The following is a 19,500-nucleotide window of genomic DNA, read 5'->3' on the forward strand; positions in this document are numbered from 1 at the left end:
CCTTGTTTCGCCTTCTCCAGGCGGTCAATATTGAACGCGTGCGCAGATCTATTTATTTAATAACGCACCCTGTCAATATTTATGTAGCGTGTACGGGGCTGGGTGTTCCCGAGCAGTGTGGGCAGTGCCTGGTGCTCAGAAGAAGCTCTCCAGGAGGGGCTCGAGAGACTTTGTCATGCCTCGGAGCAGCAGCTCGCCTTCCTTTTCTCCATCCCCTCTCCAGAGGGCTGCCATGGGTTTTCCTCTGGGAAAGACTTTAGCCAGGAGACCACGTGCTTGCTGTGAGCCCCGGATTTTTTGGAGGGCTGTTAGTGTGGGTTTAGCTGCTCCATCCTCCTGTGCCAGCCCTGGGTGAGGATATTTGGGTGCATGCTCATGCAAGAGGGATGTGTGGCCCCAAACTACGCCCATGATTTAACACAGAAGCTGTTTTAATTGGGTGCTGCACCGGCGGTGCCAATTTGCCATGCAAAGCGTGGATCTTTCTCCTGGCATTACTGGGAGCATGCAGAAATGGGGTCCCTCCCAGTCCCCCCAGCGTCTTGGAGCTGCTGGTGCCACTGGAGCAGCTTTTTCGGGTGGAAGCAGGCGAGCCTGGGGTCCCCCCCTTTGTGGGAGGGTGGCCTGGATTTGGCAGCAGAGGAAAAGCAAGGGCTCAGCACCGGGGTACGGGGAGGCCGGCTGGGGGCTGCTCGTTCAGGTTTGGCAGAGGAGCCAAGGGTCCTTGAAACTTTAGAGGAAAGCTGGAGAAGCAAACATTTATTATTTCTGAACACCTACCACCCCGAGCTCCTGGAGCTAACGGGCTCCCTGTAGCTCTCGGCTTGTTAGTATTTGGTAGACGGATAAACATGCTTTATTTCTTTATAAAGGGGAAAGGTTGTTTACAAGTTTTAAAACAGAATGGAAATGCTGTTTTCCATCAGAAGTGTTTCGTGAACAATAACAAAATAATGTTTAAAAAGCCCTTGAAGTGTCCCTTTCAAATGAAAAATCAGAGTGCTGGGAAGAATATTAAGCGCTCACAAAAACAAGGTGTTAATGCTTATTAATGAACTAAGAAAAAAATAATAAAATACAGTTGAAAGCAGAAAAAGACGCCCGGTGCCAAAACCTTTGTGAAAATGCTTGAGCCAGAATACAGATCTCCCCAGGAGCTGGTTGTGTCTCTTTTTTAAAAACAAAAAAAGGCCCCAAATCTCCCCCTGCTCCCAACTCCTGCGCTCGCTGCATGGCCACGGGCTGCCCTGGAAACGCTGGGAATGGCCCCGGGCTGCAGCACCTGGGCAGGTGCCTCCCGGGGTGAGGAAAAACAAGCCCTGGGGCTTGGGGAACTGAGGTGCTGCCTTATTAATGAGGGTCAGGAGGAGATCTTTCTGGGTAGGAAATGCCCTGGGGGTTGGCTATGGGGTTCTTGCATCTTCCTCCGCAGCATTCAGAGCAGGTCGCGGGAAGAAATGCACCGGGGATGTGGTCAGGTGCTTGCAATCCTGTTTCTCCGAGTGTATGGCTCCTTTTTTAGCATTAGAGGCAGGGATAATATTTGTGGTGAATTGTCCTTTCCTCTTAATTGCTGTAGCAGGGACAGAAAAAGCAGCTTTTAAAAACAGACTGACGGCACGCGGTGAGTCAGAGCAAGGCTCCCTCGCCTCGAAGAGCGGGGCCAAGGAGGATGCCGGATGTATTTCCCTTTACTTCATGGCCAAACCAATTACAAAATAAAAATATTTCCAAGTGCCAGAGGAGGGAGCCAGCCAAACACAGGAAATCTGAAAGATTTTACTTTTTAATGTCTCTTTTCCTAATAAAATGAGGATAAATTGATCGGAGCGGCACCGAGCTTTGCGCACGCGGCGTCTGGCACTTGTGAAGGAGTTGGTAAAAAACTGGAGATGGTGCCTGACTGGTGCCATGGGTGCATTTGCTTTAAATGGTGAAACTTTGTGATCTCTTATCCTAGAGGGCAGGGCTTGCTCTCTTTGCCCTGTTCACGGGCTCTGGGTAGTTTCTTGCAATAGCAGCTTCCCTTGCTGGGAGGGTTTGCACGGCGAGAGGAGCTCCGGCGCCGTTTGTTGGTGTGCTGGGGAGCGGGGGGACCGTGGTGCCACCAGGAAAAGCTGGGGGAGGCAGGGAAAGGGCCATCTGGGAGATGCTGGAGGCGTCTCTCCTCCCTGCGGCGTTGCTGTCGCAGGCAGGGATGCAGTGGGAGAGCCGGGGGAAGAAGCGCTCTGCCCTGGGCGATGCAGGTGTTGCTGCAAGGTGGCCCTCCCAAAATGGCTAAATCCAGCCCCAAATCTCCGCTCTGGTATTAGGGATGGGTGAGAGCTGGCACTGCTGGGCTCTTGCCACTCGTCTGTGGGCCTCTCCTTTTGATTTACTTGCACTCCATCCCTCTGCAAATTCCCATTCCCCGTCAACTTGCCTCGCAATGTGCCGCATACGAAATGGAGGAGATAAAATTACAGAATCTCAGAATTGGCCGGGCTCAGTGCAATATATAACATACCAGATGGCACTACATGATGCCTCTGAAATATCTGTGCAATAGCATTTTAAGAAACGTATAAGTGATCAGGCAGCATATGGAAAATACTTTCTGTGCTGCGCGAGGGAGCGGTGCCCCCTCTCCCGGCACCTGCTCGCTTTGCGGTGCGCTCGAAGGGTCGCATCCTGACCATGGTTGTGCCCGTGGAGCAGGGCACCTGAGCTGTGCCGGAGGTCAGGATTTCAGCCTGATGTCCCCAGGTTTTGTGTCCCCAGCCCTGCTGGGTGCCTCTGTGCAGCAGCAAGGGCTGGGGCACGCCGCAGGGCTGGGTTTGCAGCGGCGGGGCGTGCTTGGGACGTGAGCTCTCTGCGCTACCCACGCTCGTGCAGAGAGGTATTTGGAGCTGTCAGTCTAGCGTGCTGTCTGTCTGTCCACCCACCTAAATGTCTATAAAAATCCAGGGTTTATTAAATGTCTGTGAGCCCAGGACAGGCTGAGTCCTGCTGCTGAGGCTGGGGCTCCTGATCTGCTTTATTCTGTATCCACGTGTCTGGCCCGAGAGGTTGGAGTCTGAAATGCGCACCTTGGTCCCCATTTCTGGGTTAACCCACAGAAAAGCCCAAAGTGGGAATCTTGCAGAACACAGACTTAGTTCCCTTTTTCATCTTCCCTCACTTTGTCCTCTGTTACCTTGATGGTTTTGTTTGCTGCCACGTTTCCCTTTAATCTGGAGCCCTCTGTTCTTACCTGAGCTATGGAGGACTGACAAGGAGAGCCACTGAGCACAGGGAAAAATGAAAGGGGCAGAGCTTAAAAAAATAAAAATGCTTTTTTCCCCCCTCTTATTGAAAAATACAAACATCCCCCTGTCCCTCCCCTTCCCCCCCCAAGCACACAGCCAGTAATTGATACCTGAGTTATCCTTCAACCATCTTATGGATCAGAATGCACCGTTTCTGCTGTTTTTTTTTTTCTTCCCCTCATTTTTTCCCTGAAGTTCAGTCATTTTGATCAAAGCTGTGCTCAGAGGCATTGTGGAGTCTCCATCCTTGGAAATACCCAGGAGTGACATGGTCCTGGGCGACCTGCTCTAATGTGAATATGGCTTTACCCCATGAAAGCCTTCATTGGGGTTGTGGGGAGGTGTGGAAGGTGCTCAGTCGGGGACGTGGCGATGGTCTGGGGACATGAGCAGCTCCATGCTGGCTGTGTGAGGTGATGGGCGCGGGGCTGGGATCTGCCGTGGGTTCTTGGCCTCGCCGTGCCGCTGCTCCTTGCTCCTTTGGAGGCTCCTTGCTCCTTTGGAGGTGCCTCATCCAGTGCTTGTGGTAATGATTCGTGACGGGAATTAGTACCCTGTCCGTCTGGCCCCATTCTGCCATCTAACAAGAGGAGATAAGTGCACTTAACAACACACCAGCTCTTGTTCAGGCCCCTTCTTCCCAAGCCAGAATCAATAGCAGGTCTCTCCAGCTTTTAGAGACTTAGATCCAGTCTTTTCATCTCTCTCTCTCTCACTTTCCCCAAGCAGCACGTGCTTGATTTTTCTCTTTTTTCCCTTCCTTCACGCCGCAGAAATTTTCCCCTTCTCCCTTTCATCTGAGCCCGCGCGGCGCTGGCCCAGCCGGGGCTGCAGCTTGAGCGGGCGATAAGGAGCCCCGCCGCGCCCGGCTTCCCCCGTCCCCACCTCACTCCTCCGGCCGCCTTTATCTTCAAAGTGCGTTATTACGAGCACTAATTAATCCTCCCAGCACCCCACTGTGGGAGGCGAGGGAGATGCTCACCTTCACCCATGGTGCCCGTTCCCGTGCCGGGGGGTTTCTCTCCTTGGGCATCCCCGCTCGCTGCTTTGCTCGCCTGGGTTTTGGGGAGCAGGAGCCCCTCGGGCAGGCCGGCAGGATGGGTTATTTCTGTGGTGGCACCTGTAGGAAAGCAGAAAGCCTTCAGTTGTCCTGTCCTCGGCCACGGCTGGAGCCGAAGCAGCACGAGGTGACGGCGGAGGCCGTGCAGCTGCTGGGGACAGCGGTGACGCCGCAGGAGTTTGGGGCAGATCCCGGTCTCCCTGGGGTGTCTGAGCTGAAATACCATCCTCTGGGCTGGGTGCTGAGAGCCAGGAGCCGTGTCCTCAGCTCAGCTGCCTTCGCCTGCGTTTTCTGTTTACTCCTTCAGTAGCTCTGAGTTCAGAGAGCCTCCTTTTTTTTTTTTTTAAACTACTTTTTTTTTTTTCTTCTTTCCTTGCATGAAATGCAAATCAATAGATGTTGTATTCACATTCTAACAAGATGTCAAGGAGAAAAGGGTAGCCTTTCATTCGGGGAGAGACACAAACACGGGGGAAGGGGAGGAGGGAGCAGCGAGGGGACAGGAAGAAGGGCGGGGGGGGGCCGGGGGAGGCCCAACCGCTCCTGGGGCCGGGGCCGCGGGGCTGCAGCTGCTCGGGGGCCTTGTGCAGGGCATCGCCAGGGGGAGAGCACCAGTTAGGGACGAGGTGAGGGAGGCTCAGCCCGTAGGCAGGCAGGTTTCGGGGTAATCCCTTCACCCCAGGCCCGTGGAGGCGGCTGTGGGCAGGGCGAGGCCTGGAAGGAGCAAGGGGCAGCCGCCGCGGTGAGGCCGTGAGGAGACGGCGGGGGAAAAGACCCTCTGTGAAAGGCTTGTAAGGCGGTGAGGTATTTACCCCCCCCCGAATCGGGGTGGTCCCGGGTGGAAGCGTGCACCCGGCTTGGAAAAAAATACTGGAAATACGCACCGAAACCGCGCTTAAATGTGCCCGGCAGACCATAATGCCTCCTTTCAGAGCTGGTGCTGCCTGTCAGATGCGAACGTACACTTCTGATCCCCTGCTTGTTAAAAACAGCCAAGCAAGGCCGCACATCCCCAGATATTCCCGAGAAGCTCTGCCAGCTAAGGACGTATTTATACATCTCTTCTTTTGTCTTGGAAACCAGGCGAAACAGCCCGGTGCCCCGCTGAGCCCTGCAGAGAGCTGGGGAGCAGCTATAGATGCGTCTGCCCGACCAAAACGCGTTTGTTCCCATTTTGCAGGTGGGAAAGCGAAGGCATCGATGTGCTGAAGGCCTGGTCCCAGCTCGTACCCAGAGCTGTGCCCGGTAATTTAGGTGCCAGCCTAGTTGGCCAAAATAGATACAAGGAGACGAGCTAAATGTGCCTTGGGTTTGTTTAATAGTCACTGCAAGGTGGAGAAAAAAAATAGCATACGGGAGAAATGCTGTGGGAGGGGAAAAAAAAAAAAGAATGTGTTGTTTTGAAATTTGCCCAAATATAGCTTTTCAACTCTGGTTTTTGAAAGCAGAGCAACATGTTTGTTCTGAGCCCATCAAACATCTCTGTTAATTAGAAATGAGCTCTTTGTTCGTTTCCTTTGGTTCCTCGAGGATAACAATATTTCCTTTTGCCTCGGGTGGTTCCGAGCTCCCGCTGCAGGTTTCGGAGCCGCGGGCGGGGAGCTGAGCCCTGCGCAGCCCCGCTCTGAGCTGGGGCAGGTGTGGAAATCCCAAACGCCTCCGTGCTGCAAGAAGCTGGGTTCCCAACCCCCTTGTGATGCCTTTGGGGTCTGGGGGGGGAACTGGGGGAAGCTGGTTCACCTGAGGGATTTTGCTCTGTGCCCCCAAATGCCTCTTGCATTGGGAAGAAGGGTGCTGAGCCTCTTGGGCTCGCTCCAGTGGTGCGCACGTGGCTCGGGATGAGGGGAAATTCACTTGGTTGAATTATCCAAGCCGGCTGGGTGTCAGCGAGGGGACAACTCAGCAGAGAAGTGTTGCCATGCTCGTCTCACGCTGAACAAGGCTGCTTGTTTTTTCCTCGGTGCAGTGATTTAGCTCTTCCAGAGGTCAAGGCTGCCGCGAACAATGTAGCTTTACTCCTCCTGAAAGGAGAAGTCCCTCGGCACGTTTCCTTCAGCATGCTCAAACCCACCGAAAGATGTGGGAGACGGGGTGCCTGCCTTCAGCAGATGATGTGGGAACGAGGCTGAGTTAAAAGCTTCTTAAAAACTTGTGGTTTATTCATGGCGAGCAGAAAATGAATGGAGATTGAGGGCTAAAAACCAGAGGGAGTTTGGCCTGGCGTTTCCCAGCCCTCGCTGGGTGAGCATCGTCGGGGTGGCTTTGCACATGGGGTGCGCCCATCCTGCTCCTTGGGGTGCTGCTCTGGGCTAACTTTTATTTTTTGGGGGGTGCGGGGGGGTGTTTTTTTCTTCTTCAGCTAATGAATTTAATGCAAAAAGGCGTCTAGAAGGAGAAGAGCCCAGGGAATGGTGGTGTGGGTCCTTGGGGGGGGGGGCAGAGGTGGTGGAAGGATGCCCAGGCAGATGAGAACAGGGACCAAAGGGAGGAGCGGAACAAAACCCTGGGATGGGGGAGGACGGGGTGGAGGAGTTCACCACCACTGGTGCCAAAAAGCTGTGGTGGGTTCGCAGCTGAAATTCCTTGAAATTTTTGGCCTAAAAGCACACTTGGGCTGGCCTGCAACAACAAAAAGAGACCTTTAGCCCCAAGGTAATGGGGAAAGAGGTTGGTTTGAGCAAAACTAGCCGTTTTAGTTTGTCTTTCAGCCTTTTAAAATGCTTACGATATATTTTTAACAAAGCTGCGATGAATATGAAATAAGAAACTGTTTTTTAAAAAATGTCAAGAAATAAGCATTCCTTTTGGATTTTTTTTTCCACTTGGAGCCTTTTTTTTTTTTTTGGCAGTGCAGCAAACCCAATCCATAGCCTGTAAATGCTTTGAGTTGGGGGTGGCTGTGCGAGGGGGGCACATCTCAGCTGGAAAATGTCACTCAGCCCCCGTGAGGGAGCTGTGGATGCAGCCAGGGAGCTATGGCACACGGCAGAGAGATGGACGGCCGCGGCCGGTGCTGCGCGTCGGCGGTGCTCGGTGCTCGATGTGGGGACGTGCTGAGAGGGTCTGGGGGAAGGCAGGGATCAGGGAGAAGCCGGAGGCTTGGGAGGGAGAGGATTGTGTTAAAAAGCTTGAGAAAACTCTCCTTTGCCTTGGCGGAGGCTGGATGGTAGCGGGCTGGGGTCAGGGAGAGTAGATACCCCGGGCTCCGCGTCCTTTTGCTGCTCGGTGAGCCCACGGGAGGGGAAAAACGCAGCTCTGTTGGGATGCTCGGAGACGGCTCCTTCTCGGTTTGAGAGATTTTTGTGCAAAAGCCTCCCACTCACGTTAAAAAGCCGGGAGCACTCGCCTCCCTCGGCTGAAAGGCAGAGCTGCCGGCGTGTCCCTGGGGAGGGCACCCTGCGGAGGGGCGAGCCGGGGGGCAAAGAGCTCTCAACCCCCCCCCCCCCCCCAGCGCACGCGGCACAGCGCGGCACCGGGCTGCTGGCGCTAGGGCACCGGTGGGACGAGCGCGTCCCCAACCCCGGCACGGTGCCGGGAAGGGTGCCCGGGGGTCGATGCCCACATTTAGGGCCCCGGTGGCAGAGGGAGCCCCGGAGAAGAGCAAGAGCGCGCGCGTCAGTCAGCAACCCGAACCAATGGGTGCCTGGTAGGAGGTCTGCGTCCCCGCTGCACCGACGGAGCCTGGTGCTCCTTCTGCTAGCTGTGCGTGTGTGTGCGAGGCAAAATCAGAGACACTGACTGCCTGCTCCCGTCTCTCTCTCTCTCTCTCTCTCTCCAGCTCGCTAACTCAGTCTCCCTCCCTCTGCAAACATTGGATTTAAACCTGCTCAGAATTCAGCGCAGACGAAAGCAGCAGCGGCGGCGGCGGCAGCAGCAGCAAGCAGCAAGCAAATCAGCCGCTAGCCTAGCGCAGCTCCAAGATGTACCATCCTGCCTGCTGGATCGTCTTCACCGCCACAACTGCCCTGCTCTTCATCCCAGGTAGTGCGAAAAGCTTTCTCTGCAGGGGGCTGCGAGGGAAGCGGCGCGGAGGGTGGGAGAGCCGGGCGGTGCGTGCCGGGGGGACCCGGACTTCATGCCCACAGCGCACGGACGCCCGCAGGCAGCGAGTTGCTCTGCAGCAGGCATTGCCGAGCGCTTCCAGCGGGGTTCAAAGCACAGGGGCTGGCCCTCCCGGGTGGGTGCCGGGTCCCGGCAGTGCTGGTACGGGCAGCGGGGGCTGGCCAGCATCGAACGGTGTGCGCAGACCCTGGCTGGGGGGAGCCGGTCCCCTCTGGCTGTGTGTGATGGGGTCACGCAGCTTTTTCCCCTTCCAAGTTGGGCACCTCCTGTGTCTCTCCCTCCCTCCCGTGCTATTCCCCGTGCTCTCCCCGTGTCCCTGCTGATTGCTGCCTGCATACCTGGGTGCCAGCCTGCCTCTGCCCCTTGCTCCCCTCTGCAAAGTGCAAACGAAGCCCCCGCTGCGGGCACCTGCAGGAGCCTCGTCTGTCTGCGCCGGAGGTGCCGCAACCTCTGTGAGCTGAGCAGGTGGCTCCCAAAACGTGGGCTGGTCTCAACCCTGCCTCTCGCCAGGCCAGGGAGGATGAGGGGGAGATGCCGGGGTTTGGGTCGAGCGCTGGCTCCGCGCTGATGCTCGGCGGTGGGGCAGCGAGCGCAGCCCCGCGCTGCATCCAGGGGAGGGGGCAGTGGGGGCAGCCAGCAGGGCTGTGCGCCGGGGGGAAGAAGTCTCTGGCATTTCTGGGCGATGATGTGCACTTCTGGCAGCTGAAAAGATCGCAGTCCCTGTTCTGAACAGACAGGGGCTGTGTGTTGAGGCTCAGACCCGATCTCGACCCAACGTGCGTTTTTCGCGACTGTCAGCCAGAATTATGTCGGGCTTGGAAGGGCAGGGACGAGGCACGGCTGTAATTTCCGCAGCTTTTCGTGGTTTGGTTCCACCGCTCGTCTGCGCGGGGCTGGCGTGCGTGGGAGGATGAGGCTGGAGGGGGAGAGGTTGGCGGTGCCACAGCTGTGACGAGCACAGGGGGGACTCAGCCTGCAACTTGCTTCTGGAGGCTCGTGCCACGGGACCGCGCACGTCCAGGGGTCCCTTGGCAGGGCGGTGCCACGTTAAAACTTGAGCTGTCAGCGCGGGAAGGAGCCGGGGACCAGGTCCCAGTGATGTTTGGCGTGATGGCAGCGGGGTCGATGTGTACCAGCCCTCAGAGGGCACGTGTGGGCTGCGGGACCTCCTGTGGCAGAGCCTTTCACGTGCAGCCTCCGGCTCTCCAGCAGCGCCTTGAGCCAAAATGGTGCACCCGTGGTTTAACGGAGAGCGTGAGGATGACGTGGCTGCGCGAGCTGCTCGTTTTTGGAGAATACAAGGGGGTCTGATGGAAAACATTACGACGCCTTACCTTGAAAAAGGTACGGCAGCGGGTTTTCCTGGCACGGGGGCAGCTTGCCTCCCCAGAGCTGTGCTGAGCAGAGCGCCAGCTCTTGCACCCTCTTGCCACTTGGGTCAAAATGGCAAAGAAATGGATGCGAGGTAACTCAAATGGCGGACCAGGCAGGGGGAATGGCAGTGGATGGGCTGCCATCGAGGTGAGCCGAACCTGCAGGAGCTGGCAGGGGCCTGGCACGGAGCGCCTGGCGTTTGGGTGCCCTGCTGCAGTTCCCTTGGGGCCCGGGTGCCTGGCCCGAGGCTCGTGCTGGCTTTGACCTCTGTGCGTAGCAGGGAGGAAAAAGGACCGCGCGTTTAATCCTCTGGCAACTTGGGAGAGGTTCCTTGATCTGCACTTTGCAGTTGTAGCTTTCCCTTCTTATTTATATTAAGCAGCAATATCTGCTTGGGCTCTGAATGTCCTCTGAGCCGAACCAGCCTAGGAATTTGCCCAGCCGGGCTCAGCCATTAATCCATCAAGCCGAAACCTGCTGCCTGCGTTAGAGGAAGGGAAACCTTCCAGTGCTGCCTTCTCGGTCCTTTTCCGACCCTTGGGGCCCGCACCTTCCCGGAGGCTTTTAGGGCTGTTTATTATTTGCGAGCGTAATCCCACGTGTCTTGTGCAGGTGACGCTCCCCCGGGATATGCAGAGGCTGTTTGTGAAGTGCGAACTCTTTTCCTCGCCATTTTTATGTGAATCCTGCGGGAGTTTCGCACGGGGTGGTTAAAGTGAGAAGGGAACCTGCTTTTAGAAGGTGTAATTAGAGTGAAGGGAAACATCACAACTTGAAGGCTCCTGCAGAAAATAGCATTGCAAAGTTATTATTAGCTGTAATAGCTTATTTGCCAGTTTTTTTCCCCCTCTCTCTCTCCCACCCCTGTTCTTTTCTTTTCCCTTTTTTTTTCCGCTCTTACTTTTGTTAGGAAAGATGCGTTTTTCCCACCGGGGCTCGTGTCGTCTCGTTACCAATTCACTCTTCTGGAATCTAAAGACACGAAAGGTTAATGCAGTAATGAAACCCTGACCCCTCCGGTCACGGCTAGCGTCTTACTCTGCGGCTTTTTATTTCGTTGTAAGACAAGTTCCCATCCAAAATAATGCCGGAGCCTAATGCTGTTGGCATCTGATGCCTTTGGGGAGGCGGGTTCCTGGGCATCGGTTGCGCTTTGAGGTGGGCTCTTGCCGATGGGGAGGATGCTGAGGGTTTTTAATGAGCTGCAGGACGGGGAGGTGCAGCGGGTAATTTGTTTGCCAAGCCAACGGCAAACGCTTCGAGCTGCTGTTGGGTGCTGAGCAGGGAGCTGTACGGGGTGGGCTGTGCTAGGGGATGATGTGGGGTGGGATATTTTGGTTATTCTGCAGTTGTGGCGTGACATCATGGCTCTACAGGTGGCAAAAATCAACGCGCGTCAGGTTCTTTAGACATTTATATTGCTGCCTTTGCTGCCCTGCAGGCTCAGAAGCGTGGCAGTGCAGGCTGCGAGACGTCCTCCTGGGCATCTGGCAGCCCGCCGAGGCTTGCAGAGCTGTCCCAGGGCGCTGCTGGCACCCCCTGCACCCAGCACCTGCTTTCTGCACCCCCCCTGGTGACCGTGCAACCCCTCAGCTCGAGTGGGCTGTGCAGCTTTGGTGGTGGTTGTAAATTCGGTCTAAAATTAAGGAATAGACACTGCAGGGGTTAAAAATGCCTTTCGCTCCCAATTCAGGAGAGGTGGCTGGGCTGGGGAGCTGCTTCCCGTGGAGGCTGAGCGATGGCTTTGTTGTCCTCTCCGGAGCTGCAGTCTGTCTGTCCCCAAGCAGTGCCACGGCGCAGGCAGGCAGCCGGGAAACGGGGCTGAGGCTGGCCCCCAAATTGCCTCCCGGTCCCCTCTGCACCCCCCTGGCCGGCCCCCCTCTGCGGCAGGGGATGCAGGACTGGCGGAGGGCAGCTGATCCCTGCAACTAAACCCGAGGATAAGTACCTGGAGCACATTGGTTCCACCTTAGTGTCATTTCAGCGTGAGCGAGAGGGACTTAAAGGGATTTTCTATGCTCTCCCAGAGGCCAGGGTTGGTAGTGGGTAAGGTGCCGCTGCCATCAGCCCTCCGTCACCCGGAGATGCTGGGGAGAGGTCCCAGCGCTGGTCGGTGCCTCCATGCCCTGGTTCCCATTTTCTTCCCTTTCCGGATGACATCAGGAGGGAACGTGATGGGAGGACTGCTAACGCAGTTTTTGCTCCGGGCAGGTTTTCACAAGAACTCCTTCCGGGGGCTTTGGGGCCGCTCTCTCCGGTGGCCGCTTTCCAGGACGCACCAAACTGGTGAATCTTGCCTCGCCTCTTCCAGCAGGCTCTCTGTGTCCCCTCGGTGCGTTCGCTGGCTGCAGCCAGCTGGGTGGAGGAGCCGTCTGCTGCCTTGAGTCCCTGGGAAAAGCTGAGAAGGGAGAAACGTTTTCAAAGACACCGGTGGGAGCTGGGTACCTTAACCCCGGTGCCTTTGAAAATCTTCCCCAAAGGCCTGAATGTTTGGTTATGGTGAATTTCAAGCTGCAGAAACAGCCGTGTTTGTATTTTACACTTGAATTTGCAATTTGAAGGTAGTGCTCGGCTGGGTTAGAGCGCGAACCCCAGTGTGTTTGCGGGGAGGGGGGCGACCTCTAGGTGCTCCAGGCAGGCAGGTCACTCACCACCTTATTCCCAAAGCCAAACACTTGTGTGGGGGTGGTTTTTTGTTTTGTTTTTCCCCTGTAGCATCCCACAGGGTCATCTGGGTGCAAAGCTGGCTGCTTTCCCTGCTGCCTGTGGCCAGCCTGGGCTCTGCAGCCCTCTCCTTCTCCCACCCCTCTCCGGCAATGCCGGAGCCCGGTCCCAGCTCTCCCCTGAGATGCTCCCAGCCGCTGGTGCGCGCAGGATGGGCTGTGATCTCAGCTGGCACCCTTCTCTTTTTTTTGTTTAACCTTAAAAAAATAATAACAGCTCTGCTGCAAAGCTCCTTCCCTCCAGTCATCTCCCCCTTTCCATAATGAAGGCATGGTACTTATAATTACCAACGCAGCAACTGCGCGTACAGAGGTGGCTTTGACACTTGCTGCTCAGTGGGTGGGATTTTCAGGGAGCTCCTCTTTGCTTCTGACTTGGAGGAAGGAAATACTTCGCTCCTGCTTCCCAGAAGTGCAGGGACTGGGTTATCACCCTCCAGGGGTGGCCAGGCGAGGAGGCTTGTTGGGTCTAGAGAGGTCGGCGTGGCAGGGGATGCGCTGCTGCCACTTGTGCCGCTGTGACCTGATGGGGAGTTTGGGTTTGGTGGGCTCTGAGCAGGACCCTGGGGCTGGCGGCTCCCCCTGGTTTAGTGGGGTGGTGGAGGACGGTGGTGTGGGGCGTTGATCGGAGCTGCGCGGAGGTGACGCTCCCCTGGCAGGGTCAGGGATGCGTGGTTAGCAGAGGAGGCGTTTCGTCACGTTCATCTAAAACAAGGAGCGGGCTGGAAAAGGGACGTGGTGCCTCTCACATCTCACGGCCTGGGTCTGTCTCCGTGGGCCGAGTTTCCCAAAAGGGCAGCGGGGTGCAGCTACCTGCAGCGACCTCGGTGCATCCGTGGCCCAGTGGGGCCGACAGCCCCCGGGAGGAGCCGTGCTGGGGACGCAGGGGATGGGGACTTGGTGGTGTGCGGCACAGCCGTGTGCCTGCAGGGCACGTGTGAGATGAGGCGAGGGAAGGGGGAAAAGAAGAGTTATTTTTAGGTTTACTTTTCTGTGAATTCAGCGCTAGCGAGAAGTGCTGGATTGACAGCTCTGGAGACGGAAGCGCTCCGCACACCGCGGGGAAGGGGCAGCCCAGCACGTCCCCCAGCAAGGTCCGCGGCTCGGGTGGGGTGCTGAGCCTGGACCTCACCTCTCTGGAGAGTGAAACCGTGGGGAATGTCCACTCTGTCAGCCAGAGCTGGGGTGCTGCTGGGATTTAACATGAGATAGAAGCTGCCTGGGGGGCAGGTGGGGTTACCTGCGTGTGGTGTGGCTGCGGGGTCCTGCCTGGCTCACCCTGCGGTGACCAACCACTTGAGGACCAAGTAAGCCTGCAGCAGGAGGACCTCTAAGCTTCCTTCTGGTGCAGCAAGAACATTTCCATTTCCACACAATCGCCCAGGCACATTTCATCCCTTCCTTGCGGAGCACGGAAGGACGATGAAGTCTTCGTCTGGGGCTCCCAGAGCGGCACCGACTGGTGGGACTGGGGGCAGCCGGGCTGTGTGCGCCCCCCAGGAGCCTTCGTGTGCCGTCCGCCGGCCCGCCCATCGCCTCTCCTCCCGCAACTGCTCACTTCTGGCTTTTGCCTCCCGTACTTGTTGCTATGCATGCAGCGTGTGGAAGGAGCGCCGGCGAATATAGGCCACACTTTGATTGTTCAGCAAGCTGGAAAATGATGATTATAATTTTTGACAGAAGGGAAGGAGGGGGAAGGAGATCTCTGGGCTTTCAAATCTGCTCTGTCATAAGCAGGATCTTGCGAGGGCCTTCTGATGACTTCTCCCTCCCCAAAGGAAATGGTGTTTGCATAGCAAGAGGGGTTACAGGAAAAATTCCTCTCTTCACAAGGACAAAACAGCACTGCTTTCACCAAGCCTTCCACCTTGTGCAGCGGTCCTGTCACTGCACATAAGCACAACGCGGGCGGTGGTGGCTGGTAATTGAATGGGAAGCATCCGAGAGAAACCTGGAGTTGGATGCCGCTAAAAAAAACCCACAGTCCCTGACAAAGCCACGTGCAGACATACCCCAGACAGGAGGCTGGCCACGTTTGGCTGTGCTGGCATAAGCATTGGGGCACATTTGGGCTGGACCTGACCCTACACCTCTGTTTTTCCCCTCTCCTGGGCGGCAGCAGAGCCCCTGGAGACCTCCACACTGCCCTTTCCCTTCTGCAGTCCCAGGCGCTGGCAGCTGGCGTTGGCCGCCTGCTCCCCGCTGGCCCAGCCCGTTTATTTATTTTATTTAATGGCCTTGGCTAATTTCCACCTTAATTTATTTTTTTTTTTACATATTATTTATTTTAACGTGATCGCTTCTAATGAGGCTAATGACATTTAGTCTCCGCTACGGCGCATGTTAATTTGGGCACCGAAATGTCAGCGTGAGGCAGCTGCCTCCTATCTGCCCGCCACAAGCGGCGCGGCAGACAAAGGGGCTCCCTCCCCGGCCGTCCCCTTCCCTCCTTATCTCGGGGCACCCAGGGACGGGACATTTGCCAGAGCCACCCTCCTGCTGTCCCACAGGCACCTCGGCCGCGAGGCTGGAAGGTGAGGGCTGCCAAAAGGGAACCTTTGGAGCGAGCCGGCGCGGCGTAATTAATCAGGTGTCGAAACCTCGGAGCAAAGTTAGCTTTGATCAGCGGGGCAATCTGTCAAAGAGGTCGTTCTGCTGCCCGTGGCGTTCTTCTCCCTGTCTCTGCCTATCCATCTACCTTGCCACCTCTCCTTTCTGTGGCCAAGGTGGCGGTCTCGTAGGGCCAGGTGGCACCGTGCATCCTACAGAGCCTGGGCCGGCATCTCCTTGCCCTCCCTGGTGGTGCTGGCATGGGATGGAGCGATGCGGGTGCTTGCTTTGCTGAAATGGGGTGCCCCTAACGCAGACCACCATGGTTTGGGGATGGTGCCACTGCTGTGGCATGGGGAGGCAGTCAGTAAATGTAGATGTTTGCTGCAGAGGTGGTTGAATGCTGCGGTGCAAACGGGGCTGGCTGCGGAGCTGGGTGTCAGGATCAGCCCCGAAGCGAAGGGAGGTGGTGCTGAGGTTGCAGGTGGCTGCAGGAGAGGCAGTAACTTCTCCGAGGTATGTCGTACTCGAGTCCTCTCAAGATGTTGAACCTTAGAAGCCCGAGCCGTTTTGCTTAAGAATGAGCCCTTTTTTCTGCAATCTGGGCCCAAATGCAGCTGAATTTGATCTGTTCTCCTTTGATCTGTTCCTCCCTCTCCATTCCGTGTACCAGGAACGGATGAAGATTAAAGTTTGCAGCTTCTGAGCAAACTAGGTTGCTCATCACTGCGTGATACCCAATTACCTGCTGGTACCTCAGGAGCGAGAAGGTATTGATCCTGCTTGGATTTGAACTTGTTGAACCGAAGAGCCCGGGTATTTCAGGCGCGTGGCTCAGGACGTGCCGTTTCCTTCAGGAATCAAAGCACAGCTTCTGCACCCCGTGGTACCGCCAGTGGGAGGGGGCCTGTTGTCTCTGCCCCGTGGGAAATAACCAAGAAGTGGTAAATAATAGCATCTGCACTCCCCGAAGTGCAGGAGGGACGGGGCTGTAATGACTTCTGTGATGTACACGAGGAATATCTCCATTTTGCAGGAAATGAGTGCCCAGAAGCTGTTTTTCCCCCCACGCCCATGGCTTTCTGTGCCCTCCTCCCTTTGTGAGAACCGCAGGCTGCGAAGTCTTTGATGGCGTCGCCCGTGTTGGTCTTCCTCTTGTCTCCTGCTGGCTGCGATGTTCCCAACCAGAAATCACATTTTAATGCCAAATAAAAACAAAAATTCTCTCCAAATTGGGTGGAAAGAGAAGGCTTGAGGGACTGGATTGAAACGTTTCTGAAACGCGGTGGCACCAGGTCTTGCTTGTGTTTAGAGGTTGTTCCCGTAGCTCTTAAAACGCTTCACAAAGAAGAGAAATTTCATGGTCCCCGTGTTTGCAGACAGGGAAGCCGAGGAATAAAGAGGGAAAATGACTTGCCTAAGGCGTGCACGGAGACACGTGTTGAAATACGCGTCCTCGCTGTAGCTTCAAATCTATGGGAGGCTGCTACACGTGTTCCCCTGTGAAGCAGCGAGCTGCGGCTTCCTCCTTTGAGAGCCACGAGAGAAAAGGCTGCGAGATCAGTGCGCTGGAGCCCAGCGCTCCTGTGCTGTGCTGACGTGGAGCTGGGGCACGAAGGGCTCTAGGGCTTGCACTTCGGGGACCGTCGGAGCCGGCGATGCCCTGGTCAGTGCCACCAGCAGGAGAGGCGATGTCTGGGGGTAGGCAAGCAGGAGCTGATGAGCAGCAGGCAGTGCAGCCTGTTTTTTCGGGTCAGTGGGCACCCTTATCTGCCCTCGATGTCACCAGGAGGGCAGCACGTCCTTGATCCCCCCGTCCTTCCGTGCCTCGCCTCCGTCCGCTTTCCTCGAAGCTTTGAAAGCGCCGATCTCAGAGCTGAAACCGGGAGGTGAACGTGGCAGAGATCTCAAGCACGCTCTTCACTCAACCCTGGGGCTCAAAATGGAAATGCTCTCTGCAATTTAACTGAGAGCACGCGTTTGTCCCGGTAATTCCTGTTGTGCTTCTGCTCGGTGCGCTCAAGTGTCCGCCGGCTGCCTCGGGGCTGCTCCTCGGTGCCTTCGCCAGCCTCTCCCTGCGGCCGGGGCACTTTATCTTTATGAAGTAGCAATAAGTGGACGGTATAATATATTTCACTTCTAATAAGGTGTTGCCAGTTGCGCACACTCCGCAGAGCAATTAGTGTCAAAAGCAGCTAAGCAATGGCGGGGAGCCGTAATTCGGCTGTTTACTGACGCGGAGGATTTATGGGCAGGCGTTGGGGGGAGCCGCGGTCGCGGCTTGGCCGGGGAGCCGGGAGGTGCTGTGCACTGGCTGCAAAACCACAAAAACCCACAAGCCTCCGAGCCCTGGGAGTCCTGCGGGGACGTGGCAGCTCTTGAAAGGCCGAAGCGAGCTGCCCCAGCGTTTTGTTGGCTCCAGGGTCTGAGGTTTGGGAGGAAGCCTCCGGAAAAGGGTGCTGAGCCGCTCAGAGGTGCCAGCCAGCCGGGCTGGTGCCCAGAATCCAGGCTGGGAGGACCTGATTGCTCTTTGTGTTGTGGGTCTGGCAGCCTTGGGGCTTTGGGGTCTGGCAGCCCTGGGGCTTTGGGGTCTGGCAGCCCTGGAGCTGTGCAGTGTGATTTTGTCCTCTGCGCCCAGCGGGGAAGGGTCACATCTGGATCAAAGCAGGACTTGGCTTGGTTGGCGCGTGGGTTTTAAACTGATCAACGTGGTGCCACCAGCTGGGTGGAGGTGGATGGAGAGAGGAGCGTTCAGGTCCAGGCGAGGCTTTTTTTTTTATCCTTCCAGCCCATGAAATAGCTGGTAGCATCCAGGACTCGTTTTCTCTTTTATTTATTTGGGGTTGCTGTATGTTGGGCGCAGAGCTTCAGCGCGCCCGCCCCGGTCGGGCGCTGCTCCCCGTGCCTCGTTCCCACGAGCTGCACGTCCCCGCCTTTGTGCGGGGGCTCTGTGATGGCGGCGGGCTGTGCGGTGCCGTGGGAAGGCAGTTCCTACAGAGGCCGGCCCTGCGTTGATCTCTGCCGAGGCAGGCAGCTCCGCGAGCCGCAGCAGCCCTCCTGCCCAGATCTAACCGGGCTCCTGCTGCTGCTGCTGGGTCGGGCTGGAAGGCTGCAGGCTCGACTCACCCTGGGTTGAACGCAGCACGAGCCTCCTGCAGCCCCCTTCTTTGGGACAGCCCTGCCCTGAAGCCTTTCTCTTCCCCCCCCCCAGAGGGGCTAATCCAAGCGTTTGGTGTCTGACGGGAAAATAGGGGGTGTTGCTGAGCCCGTGCCCCGATCTGCTCCCCCTTTCCCCACCCCCTGTTTCGCAGTTCAGTGAAGTTGCAGCTCCTCGGGTTTGTTCTCCGAATTGAAAGCCTTCCATTTTCACACCTCTGTAATTGGTGCTATCTGTTGAGAGAAACTCCGCAACGCCAGCCAGCCAAGGTCAGGAGGAGCTGAATTGAATTAAAAGGAGGCGAAATTGGTTCAAGGTGGGCAGAGGGCCGCTGAGGGAACGATGCAATTTCTCTCCTCGGGGCTCCTGATGAGCAGAGAGAGCGGCAGCTTCCCCGCGCAGCCCGCGGGGCGCTGACACCGGCCCACCCACGCCTCCGTCCGCGCACGGAGGTGGGCACCTCGCGACGGAAAACAAGGAAATGAGGCCCAGCACCCCGTCCTTTTATCTGGTCAGCGGGACGGGGCTCGGCTCCTCTGGTTCTGTGGCTGGGATGCTGACAACTGTCACCGAAATGACCTCACGGTGATTAAATACGGAAAGAAACGGGGGTTTTAATGGGAAACCGAAGCTGCGATGCGAGCCGGTGGGGAGGAGATGTAAAGTGCCGTGCGCCGACCCTGCCCCTAGCTCCAACCCCAGCGCCGTCAGGCCGAGCTGAGGGGCAGGCAGATCCTCAGCCCCGCCATCTCCTCTGGGTGTAAAACCGGAGAATTTCAGCTGAATCCGATGGGTTTCCAGCCCCGCGCCTTGCGAGGCTGTTGGAGATCGCTGCTTTGTACAGCGATGTGTGTTAGGGGAAGGGATGTGAAGCCTGAAGCTCTTACAGCGCCGCTTGGAAGTTTTCCCACTATTTTTTTTTCCTTGAAAAATGTGTATTTCTTTGCTCACCGAACGTATCAGCGCTGAGTACTCTGCTGGCAGAAGTTGCTGGGCTCTGGGAAGTTTGCTTGGCCAGAGGATGAGCTTTCGAGGAGCAGGAGGAGACCTGTCCCGGGCTTCCCGTCCCGCTCCGCCCTTGATCCTCAGCCCAGAAAGTCCCTCACCGGGCCGGACGAGCGGCTGCAGCTCTTCCACCGGGTGTATAATTGGGGTTTTTAAGGGATTTGGCCCCAAATCCTCCCCAGCCCAGCTAAATGTCTGCGGCTCTTCAGAAGTAGAGCGGCGCTGGCCTGGCGAGCGCTCAGAGCAGAGTGGCTCCACCAGGACGCTGCAGGAAGGGGGAGA

The 19,500-nt window shown here is 56.8% G+C and overlaps 1 protein-coding gene across 2 annotated transcripts in view; it reads left to right on the plus strand.

Annotated features, from left to right (window-relative positions):
• Nucleotides 1–19,500, plus strand: part of OPCML (opioid binding protein/cell adhesion molecule like) — a 342,553-nt gene that overhangs the window by 41,754 nt on the left and 281,299 nt on the right. For both annotated transcript variants that reach the window (XM_083808759.1, XM_083808758.1), the window contains exon 2: nt 8,126–8,328. In XM_083808759.1, coding sequence (XP_083664885.1) covers nt 8,126–8,328 — 203 coding nt within the window. The remainder of the gene's footprint in view (nt 1–8,125; nt 8,329–19,500) is intronic.

The sequence above is a fragment of the Anser anser genome, assembly GCF_964211835.1.
Source record: "Anser anser genome assembly, chromosome: 22".
Taxonomy (NCBI): domain Eukaryota; kingdom Metazoa; phylum Chordata; class Aves; order Anseriformes; family Anatidae; genus Anser; species Anser anser.